Source organism: Primulina eburnea, chromosome 13 (genome assembly GCF_022965805.1).
Source record: "Primulina eburnea isolate SZY01 chromosome 13, ASM2296580v1, whole genome shotgun sequence".
Taxonomy (NCBI): Eukaryota; Viridiplantae; Streptophyta; class Magnoliopsida; order Lamiales; family Gesneriaceae; genus Primulina; species Primulina eburnea.
Genome location: NC_133113.1, coordinates 5,851,510 through 5,863,083, shown reverse-complemented (window position 1 = coordinate 5,863,083; position 11,574 = coordinate 5,851,510). Strand labels below are relative to the sequence as shown.

Below are 11,574 nucleotides of genomic sequence, written 5' to 3'. Positions count from 1 at the left end.
ATCAAAGCATGCAATAAAACCCTCACTTCCTCTAACATCCATGCACGGCCCGTTCTAGTTCAAGTATGGCCCTCGTGTTGTCCCTTAAACGACGCCTTCCCAGCCCTTTAACATCCTAAATTGGTAGCTTGTCCCTTAAAAATCATAACATTAAATAAACAAGCGTAAAATCGTCAAAACATTTGAAATATTCGTTTTATCGTTAATCCAATCGAGCATAAATATTTTTCATGCAAAAATAAACAAAGCATGCATAATATAATTTGAATGACGCGTCAAAGAAATTTAGAAATGTGCCTTTGTATTTTAAAATGTTCGAATAGGCGATCGTCGGCGTGGGGTGCGAAAAAGAACGAATGGACGACGAAGACTCCTTGTTTTCTTCTCTTGTAATTTTCAAATTTATGTGTGTGAAGTGTTTGTGATTTTCGGCTGATATGTGCACTTAGAAGCTTAGGTTTTCAATTTATACATTTTAATTTGTAGGTTTTGGACTTTTAAGCTTAGGGGCAATTGGACCTATTTATATATATTGGGTAGATTAGCCCATAACACCTATTTAATTGTAAAATAAAAGTTTCTAAAAATTAGTTTTCAAAAATAATGCATTTGATATTTTAAAAGTCCCTTGTTGGCCCAAAACCGGCTTCTCGGAAAAAATCGTGTTCGTCCCGTAAAATAATTTGAACTCTACCATTTTTAGAAAAACTTAATCATTTTTAATCATATTAAGAAGTCTTGAAAATATTTATAGAAATTTTTTATTTTATCCCAGTCGTCCCGGTCTCTTTTCCTCAGCTTATTATCGAATATTCGAGATGTGACTTGGATTGTTGCTCCATTAAAGTCTCTTTGTGTGGAGGATGTAAACATTCTCTTCGAGATGTGACGTGGACTGTTGCTCCACTATCGATCACCCAACTAGTTACTCAAGTTGCCAAATTTACGGACTCATGCTCTAGCTCGTGAACAACATTGAATTCGTCAATGATACTTGTTTGCTCATGGTCGGTTTCATGTTTGTTTTTCTGTTGCCGACAATATTTTTTAATATGCTCATTTTCTCCATAGTGACAACACTTTATGTTGGCATAACTCCGCAAGGACATGCTTTTTCTTGGCTTCTGATTTGTTTTTTTCTTGATCTTGCTTCTCTCCCTTGACTCAGCAGCCAAAACATCTGACTGTGAGGTAGAGGCTCCTTGATATCTCTACCTCATTTCTTCATTTAAGATGTCACTCTTGATGAAGTCCATACTCACGACTCCTCCTAGTGTTGTGTTCGTGAGTGATACCTTCATAGCCTCTCAAGACTCTGATAATGAAGCTAGAACAATCAGAGCTATCACCTTATCATAAAGTTCTAATCTCATACTTGATAACTGCTCCACGGATCCTTGAATCTCGTTCAGATGATCTGCGACTAGAGTTACTTCTTTGTATTGAACCTGGACAAGTTTGCGCAAATAGAACGATTTGTTGTTGCCACTTTTGGAGGCATATAGTGTCTCCAACTTCGTCCAAAGCATACAAGTATGAGTCTCGTTATAAATATGATTGTACACGATGTCATCAACAAATTTTCGGATGTATCCACATACTTTCCCGTGCTCGAAGTTCCATTTAGCATCTGATTTATCATCTGGTTTGGACTCGTGGAACACCGATAGGTGCATCTGGGTGACGAATAGAAGATCTTTCATCTTACTTTTCCAAACTTGATAATTAGAATAATTAAAGCTAATCATCTTGCATGTGCGTACCTCCATCTTTTGTGACTACTACCAACGAATTAATCGTCACCCTGAATACAAAAGAGCTAGTTCTCTATTACTATCTAAAAAGCCTTTTCTGATGTGGAAGTTCGGACTAAGCTGCAACCATAGAGCATACGAAGACTTCTTATAGTATTTGAGAACCTCGCTCTGATACCAGTTGTTGGGATATCAGGGAAATAAACGAGGTAACATCGCAGCGAAACATCATAAATAATATCAACAATGAATAAGATGGACACCAATATTTATGATCGTTCACCCTAAATTATGTCCACTCTAACATCTCAAGGATATCATTTCTTTAATAACAATAAAGAAGATAAGAGAATTGAGAATTCAAAGTATTTTACTCGTAACACTATAATTTTAACACTTATTTACTCTCCCTTAATTATATTCTTTCCAAAGATAAACACTACTTAAAAAATCTCATACTAAATCATTTATCTCACTTTTACCGTTATTATTGTAGATAATAGGATTTAGTGTTATGGTGTGATTTTGTAAGGATGTATATTTATAGTTGAAATTTAGGCAAAAACAAAAAAAAAAACATCATTCCTACATAATTAAACCAATCATTTTTTACTAACACATAACACAAAACATGTGTTAATTATTTTGCCAAAAATGATATGCCTTGATTAGCAACATTCCCCAGCTATCATTTGAAGTGGAATTCCTTGTTGTCAGCGTATTCTTGGTGTGTCTTATTTGTAACAGAACAACGGCAAAAGCAATAACATACAAAAGAATAGGGCTTTAATTTATTATATCCTTCGGCTATTTCCAAGTAACATGGTCCTATATATAAGCTGAAATTAGCTGTACGTAATACTTAAACGAACCTGTAAAAAAAAATTGGCTGTGACATTGGGACAACATGGTACCGCATACTTCGGAAGAAGAGCCATTGGAAGACAAGCGACCGCGCACGGTTTCTTATCTCGTCGAGGCTAAGGAAGAATGTCCTCACGTATTGTGGGAGCCGTTCGACATTCTGAACAAGTACGGTAGCAAAACGAAGCGTTTGAGGAGTGGAGAAACATCTGAGCCGAATAAGCAGGAGACGGAAAGCACGGCGTCGAATGATAAACAATTGGATCTAAGCGTAGAAATGAAAGGAGGTGCGTCGAATGGTAAACTGACTGCTACTACCATAATGAAAATGGCAGGAATGAAATCCAACGCTGCGACGATGGGTGATCAAGAACTCGAATCTGGTCTTACGCAGGAGACTTCGAATTAGCATTTGCTTCTTGCAATGTGTTTGCTTGATGCTGCTGACAAGTTCACCTGCCAGCAATATGATCTAGCTGAAAATTTGCTCATCGATGTTCTTAAAGTTTCTGATCCTGCACATAATCATGTTCAGAGAGTAGTCACTTTTTTCGCTCGGAATTTACTAGAGAAGATTGAAACAGAGACGGGGAAAATTGATCTGGAGAGAGAAGTGGGATATTGGAATTTAGAGGAAGCAGCGATGGATCTAAAAGTCAGTATGCGAGAAGTGGAACAGAAACTTCCCATGTGCCAAATCACCCATTTTACTGGTGTTCAGACCATTTTGGACAGTGTAGCATCGGCTAAAAAGATCCATTTCATTGACATGGGCGTAAAAATCGGGTCACACTGGATTGTTCTCATGGATGCTCTTGCTAATCGGAAGAATTGCCCGATCGAGCAGCTCAAGATTTCTGCAGTTGCTACATCAAGAGATAAACTAGATGAAACAGGTAAAGTATTGTCTTCTTTCGCAAAATCCATGAATTTGAAGTTTACATTTAGGATATTAAACTCGGAAATTGATGAGCTTAGAAGAGATATGTTCGAGCTAGAGGCCGGAGAAGCAGCGGCTGTTTACATGGAGTTCTGTCTGCAGTCCTTGTCAGATTCTCCAAAGAAGTTGGAATCTTTAGTAAGAGAGGTCAAAAACCTCAATCCTTGTGTAACGGTGGTGAGTGATATAGAGGCGGATATCAGAGGATGGACCTTTATCGGCAGGTTTTACGAGAGTTTGTTACTCTGTAGCGCGATGTTCGACTGCCTAGAGGATTGCCTCGGCGGAGACGGTGACTGTAGGAAGATAATTGAAAAACTATACTCTCAGGAGATAATCAAGCCAATGATGTTGGCAGTCGACGACAATAATTTGAAGCATCATCTTAAAATCGACTTCTGGAGAGGATATTTTGCAAGGTTCGATGTGGTCGAAATGGAGCTGAGCCAGTCGTCTATGTACCAGGCAAGTTTGCTGCTTAGAGAATCTGATAGCCGGAGGGCGTGCACTTTGAGTATGAACGGGAAAAGTATGCTTCTTGGGTGGAAAGGAACTCCTATCCGGTCTCTATCTTCATGGAAATTCTAGCATCACCAAATGGTCATAAACGTCGATAATTATAGCTCATCTTACACAAAGATTCCAAATTTAACACGAAATCTCGAGGTTGAGACTCTATTGTAATAACATTATTCTCCAACTCAAAAAAAGAAAAGTCATAAACTATGTAAAACAATGTGGGAAACTAGAAACATAATTGTATTGTGAACTGGCCATGTTTGTAGGCTGGAGTAAAACACCTCCCAGCAAGGAAGTAGCTAAAGAATGATAGACAGTTGGATATTAATCAAATAAGTAACTAAATTAGAGTTCAAGATCCAAAAAAAAAAAAACTAAATTATAGTTTCGTCGATAGAAAAATAAATATTGTGTTGGTAACAAAAAATATTGAAAAACTATCGAAACGTGATATGTGGGAGAACAATATACTTGATATTTGGATTGTCATATAAAATTTAAAAAAATCTTAATTATATTGTAAACACGAGCTAGAGTTTTTGGTTGAGTGAGAACCGAGAATGACTCAATGTAGTTGTAAAAATTGTTTCAAAATATTCTAAATAAGAATAGTCTTTAAAAAAATATTATATATATTTATTAAAAACTAGAAAAATGCACGTGCGTTGCAGGTAAAAACCTAAACTGCTGAAAATATATGTATGAAATTTTGATAATATTTAAATGAATTAAAACATGGTTAATAACATTTATCAAATGAAACAAACTAAGTCATAAAAAATAAAAAATCATGACCATAGACGGTATATGAATCAGAGAAATTATCTTATCCACTTGACACACTTTCCAATATGCTTCTTGGTTGATTTTGACAACTCAACAACTCTTTGTCCAGGGACGGATCCAGAATGATATGTTTGGGGGGCCGGTCTACCTCAATTCCTGAACGTAGAAAAAATTCTAAGAATCCTTGTCTTTTCTTCTGATGTGTCTCCGAACTCGCGTCCCACAATATTTCACTCGTCAGTCGACAATATAGCAGATGTTTTGCAAAAGGTTATTATTTCAAATGGCTTTCTTGATTGTGTTTGTATTAACCAACTATAAAAGTTTTAAGTTGGGACTTTGTAAAAGCCCGTTATTTAGGTTTTCAAAAAAAAATTTGCAGAACAATGTCAAAAAACAGCGTATAAAAAGAATTAAACATGGACCATATGTGTAAACCTCGAAAGTCTTTAACCATTAGACTAATTATAGATACTTAAAATTTTGATGGGTCAAATAATATATATACTAAATAATAAAATATATCTTACATAGTTAAAAAAAATTAAAAAAATTTAGGGGGGCCGTGGCCCCCTCCGGCCTTACAGTGGATCCGCCCCTGTCTTTGTCGTAGTTTGTTATAACATGCATATAACTATTTTGGTATGCTCAGCAAATATCTGATCGTCTATAGCTATAAGATTAATAAATTTTTAACAACTATTTCTCAATCACTGTGAGAAAAATTACTTGAAATCTCTTCAAATGACTATATCTTAGAATTGTGTCCTCATTTAATTTGACACAATTCAAGAAAATCATCTGTGATCGTCATTTTTTGGAAGCTTTGCAATAATGATTGTGTGCATCATGTCATGAGGATGATATAGTTTCAATCTCATTTGTTGCGTTTAAAACATAATATTATATTATTCATTGAAACAAAACAAATTTTCTTCTAGCGAGTTTATATAGTTTTATAATATTTTATCTTGTAGAACGACATACAAAATTATTTATTGTATTTTAAAAATCTTGAGAATAGATACGAATAATGTAATTAAGATATACATATGAGATATCATTCTACTATATGTCAAAGTATTTGTTTTATTCAATATCTCATCTAATAATATAACCATTTAGATTTCATGAGCAATTTACGATAGTCAAAATTAATTTGATGAAATATTGTAGAATTTTATTTGAATTTCAATATTTGGCAAAGTGAATTTACTTGACAAGGAGTTTTCTATGCTACATCATATATGTTAGGAATTAGCTGGTTAGACACTTTGACTAAAAAAAGAGACAAAAACAATCTCGTATCACCTCGGAATATATCGAGATAATATTGGAGGAAATAAAGTGAAACTGGCTCGATGTCTCAAAAAAATGCACAGAATTCATATAGTGCCCAAATTTAATACACGTATAACACATGCATTCATTTAATTATTTAATCATTTAAATTAATTTTAAATGAGTTTTAGCGATGCATGATTTATTTAAATGTATTATTCTAAATTATTTATGTTTATGTGATGCACGTTAAAATGTCTTTCGAGTTTCATGTTTCAGGCGATCATTCGAGGCGGGATGGAGGAAAAGACCCGGTGACGGTTTGTGGCAATTTAAGATGTGGTATTTTATTTTAAGTTGAGAATGGGGCGTTTTAAATAATTTATTAAGTTGTTAGTATTTTTAAAGCTTTAATAATGTATTGAGTGAATTAAAGTTTGAAACCTTTAAAATTAGTGTGTAGATATTTTAATTGTAGAGTTTGATTTAATTAATGTGTGTTAACTCTTATTAGTATTTTAAATAGTTTATTTAGCTAGAGTTTCTCCTAATTAAACACACACACACACTTTACACACACTCACACACACTTACAAGGTTTTAGACACACTAACCACACACACTCACCTTAAGTTTCAGTTTTATTAATTTAAGGAGAGAAAACCTAGGGTTCTTACTCCTTCAAGCAGCCGCCCCCTTCCCTCTTCGATTCCCAGCAACTTTTCGTGTGTTTCCTTTGAAGATTTTAGCGCCACGTTCGTCCCGGATCAACCTCGCTTCCATCTCCGCTTCGGTGTCGTCGTACGGTATTTTTAAATATCAAAAGTCACGTATAATCTGTTCTTTCTGCATCGATCTTGTCATAGTATGCGTCGTGTTATTTTATGCGTGAAAATCCATGTGTGACGTTCGTCGTTTGAGCGGAAAATGGTTTGAATGCGTTTGAAATACTTTTTAGATCTGAAATCTCGTAATTTGCTGTTCTGATGAAAACTGCGATTTTTCTGTCGAGATTTTGAGAAAACTTTCAACTAGAAAATTGTAGAATTTTTCGATACCTTCGATTTGATATAAAATTCGAGATTTTTGGATGAAAATTGAGTGAGTTATGATACTTTTCGTGGGACTGCTCAAAAGGTGACTTTTACGAAAATTGTGTTTCTCTAAGTTTTTGTTGCAGGCTTCGTTGGAGATCGACGGACGATCGTTGTTGCACCTAGGTATGATCATTATATTGTTGAGTCGATGTGTTGTACATCGTTTGGTGTCGATAGACACTCGAATGCATTAGAAGTCATAGGAAAGAAATTTGCATCAATTGCCACGTTTCGAATGGTATGTGTCGTAGGGTGATCGTCATCACTTTGGGGAATTGGTACAAATATGGTTTGGTGTCATAGCGTGCTAGGATGGGTCTCGGGGTGTCGTTTCATTGTCCGTGCAACCGGGTCTAGAAAGTTAAGAAAAGCATGTACAAGAATTTTCGTAAGTTCGCGATCACCGAGCCTACACGGACCCTTACACGGACCCTAGCACGGGGTCCGTGCCTTTGTTCTTCCGGAGAGCATTTTTTTCCAGAGTCTGCACGGACCCTGGCACGGGGTCGTGTCCACCCTTTTCATGGAGTCTTTCACCCGAGTCTACACGGACCCCTACACGGGGGTAGGCACGGGGTCCGTGTTCCTTCTTTCTTCCGGGCATTTCCTTTGCAGTAGGTAGACGGACCTGTACACGGGCCCGGGGTCGGGGTCCGTGTACTCACGTTTTTGGGAAAGATTTGTAAGTATGTGCGGGGTTTTATGTCATGGTTTAGTGCAAGGGTTATCAAGGTCGTGTCATGGGAAATTTTAGAATGTCCTAAGTATGATTTCCACGTTTAAGTTATGCGAATTAAGTATGCAAATTTCATGTTAGTGTGTGCAGCAACGGCCCCGATCGAAGTCCAACGAATCCCTCAACTCCAAGTAAGTATTTTTGACGTGCAAAGCAAATATGTTTAAGTTTTTGAGGTATGCTAATTGACTTGTGACCAAATTATGAATGGGTTTGGAAGTCGGTGAACGTGGCCGATGACCTCTCCGCCCCGTTAAATTATGAACGGGTTAGATCGTGGTTGGAAACCATTAAATTATGAACGGGGACCAACCAGCCCGTTAAATTATGAACGGGGATCTCATGTATGCGACAGTGGATACGTCCCTGTCAGCCCAGTACTGTGGTGTGTCTGATCAGGCGTTTATTATGTATGGGTCACTTGCTTTGAAACATCCTCTATGCAAAATGAAGTCAAATATGTTTTAGTATGCTCAAGTATGCAGTTATGATCATGAAAGTTTCACGTTATGGCACGTCTATATATGTATGCAAGTTCAAGTTATTATGTAAGCTCAAGTTTCAAATTATGTACGTTCTATTTTTAAGATGCATGCGATTTTATTATGTAGTACTCGTTATCCCAGTTTATACGTGTTGAGTCTTTAGACTCACTAGACTTGGTCGATGCATGTGACTATGTTGAGGAGACAGGAGGTGATGACCAAGGGGCAGGCTTGGGCTGAGTGGCAGGCTAGACCCGAGGACCGCAATATTTATGTTTTTATGCAAGTTTTAAATACTCTGATTTTTAAATATGCGAAATATTTGGAGACAGTTTCTTTTAGCAAAATTTTATTGGTGACGGATGATTGTGAGATTTATTTTATGAATGTTGAGTGACGACCGTATGGACGTTTTTATTTAAGAAAATGTTTAATTTTTCCGCAAATTTTAAGTATGAGAAGTACGGTTCGTTATAGTTGGTATCAGAGCGGTGTTCTTGTAAAGGGTCACGCCTACTGCCAGTCGCAAGAAGCTCACGAAGTCACACTTCAAGTCTGTAAGTTTAAAGTTTTGCATTATGTTATGTAGTAAGCATCAAGTTATGATTTCAGTATGTGCATGTTTTAAGTTTGATTTACGTGCATCATAAAATATTGATATATGTTCATGCATATTGGGTTTACGTGTTGGGTGAATTATTGGAACAGTATGCCTCCTAGACGTTTGGTTAACCGGGAAACAAGGGATGAGAACAAGGAGCACCGAGTTGAGGACAGGGAACATCGAGATGAGGAGAGGGCCAATCCTCCACCACCTCCACCACTAGATATGCAGGCTCAGATGCTTGCTGGTATGACACAGTTCTTCGCACAGTTTGCGGGGAACCAGGCAGCAGCAGGCGCAGGGGGGAGGCCCCAACCAGAGGCAGTATATGAAAGGTTTAGGAGGATGAGTCCTAAGGAGTTTTCGGGTACCACTGACCCGATGGTAGCAGAGGGATGGATCAAGTCCATAGAGGTAATCTTTGACTTTATGGAACTGACCGACTCAGATAGGGTCAGATGTGCCACGTTCCTTCTGACAGGGGACGCCAGATTATGGTGGCAGAGTGCATCAGTGGCAGTCAATTTGCAGGTGCTGCCTTGGAATGGTTTTAAGGAGGTCTTCTACTCCAAGTACTTCACTGAGGAAGTACGAACTAGACTCACCAACGAGTTTATGACGCTGCGGCAGGGAGACAGTAGCGTGGCGGAATTTGTGAGGAAGTTTGAGAGGGGGTGTCACTTCGTGCCCCTCATTGCTAATGATGTCCAGGCGAAGTTGAGGCACTTCTTAAATGGTTTGCAGCCGATCTTGCGCCGTGACGTGAGGGTAGCTGGCCCTACTTCTTATGCAGTTGCTGTCTCTAGAGCTCTGGCTGCAGAGCAAGACCAGCGGGATATTGAGGCGGACAGGCAGGGCAAGAGGCCCTATCAGGCTCCACCGCAGCCACACCATCAGCAGCAGAATCAGCGACCCCACTTTAAGAAACCGTACCAGGGGCCGCAGGAAAGAAACTTTTTCAGGGACCGCCGAAGGGCAAGGGTCCCGTCCAGCAGCAGGGGGCGCCGCAGAGGCCCGTTGTTTACCCAGTGTGCCAGAAGTGCAACCGCCAGCATCCCGGACAGTGCCTATGGGGATCCGGGAAATGTTTTAAATGTGGGGCTACAGATCACGTGCTGAAAGAGTGCCCACAGTGGAAGCAACCAACCCAGGGCAGGGTATTCGCCATGCATGCTCAGGAGGCGAACCCAGACACTACTCTACTGACTGGTAACCTTTCCTATCTAAGCTCAGTATTAAATTCCTTGCATTGTCTGTTTAATTTTAATTGGGATTACTAGTGTTTTAGTTGGATTATTGGGCGTCTTTTGTTGCTTAAGGTTTATGGTAGAATAATTGGGTTATAAGTTAGTTTGTTGTGCTAACGCATCTCAGGGAACATTTTTATTAAGAGATTATCCACAACTGCACTGTTAGACTCAGGAGCCACTCACTCCTTCATATCAGAAACATTTGCTAATCATTTGGACCTCAAGTCCATCGGCCTAGACGTGAACTTTTCGGCAGTCCCATCATGGGAAGAACTGTTAGCTACCAGTGTGATCAGAGACATTGATCTAGAACTACATGGCCACCTGGTATACGCAGATTTAATCCTATTGCCGATGCCAGAATTCGACATTATCTTGGGCATGGACTGGCTGACTAAGAACAGAGTTCTTATCGACTTTCAGAAGCGATCAGTACTAGTCAGACCATTGGGTATGGAGCAGTTTCTTTTTGAGCCAGATAGATGGAGAAGCTTCCCTCGCATGATTTCGTGCATGCAGGCGAGGAGACTGATTTCCAAGGGCTGCCAGGCCTTCTTGGCGAGTATTATTTCAGCATCGGATGTGACCACTCCATCTTTATCAGAGGTACCAGTAGTCAAAGAATTTCCAGACGTCTTTCCTGATGATGTCACCGGCCTTCCACCAGAGAGAGAGGTGGAGTTTTCAATCGATCTCGTGCCGGGCACAGCGCCAATCTCTAAGGCGCCATACAGATTAGCTCCAGCTGAGATGTTAGAGCTCAAGCAACAGATTCAGGAGCTCCTCGACAAAGGATTTATCCGCCCTAGTTTCTCACCGTGGGGCGCACCAGTGCTCTTTGTAAAGAAGAAGGATGGGAGTATGAGGCTGTGCATCGATTACCGTGAGCTGAACAAGGTAACGATCAAGAATAAATACCCGTTGCCTAGAATCGAAGACTTGTTCGATCAGTTGCAGGGAGCTACCGTGTTCTCTAAGATAGATCTTCGATCAGGGTATCACCAGCTGAAGGTTAAGGATGCAGATGTTCACAAGACGGCCTTCAGGACCAGGTATGGGCATTTCGAGTTCATAGTAATGCCATTCGGTCTGACGAATGCTCCAGCAATTTTCATGGACCTCATAAATCGAGTATTTCAGCCCTACCTCGATCAGTTCGTCTTAGTGTTTATTGACGACATTCTCATATACTCGAAGAGCCATGAGGAGCATAACCGGCATTTGAGGACAGTTTTACAGACCTTACAGAGCCGTAAGT

General features: G+C 39.1%; 1 protein-coding gene across 1 annotated transcript; it reads left to right on the top strand.

Annotated features, from left to right (window-relative positions):
- The first annotated feature begins 3,042 nt into the window (after positions 1–3,042).
- Positions 3,043–4,146, top strand: LOC140810233 (DELLA protein RGL1-like). The gene has a single exon (XM_073168105.1). The coding sequence runs from the start codon at positions 3,043–3,045 to the stop codon at positions 4,144–4,146; it is 1,104 nt and encodes a 367-aa protein (XP_073024206.1).
- Positions 4,147–11,574: the final 7,428 nt, after the last annotated feature.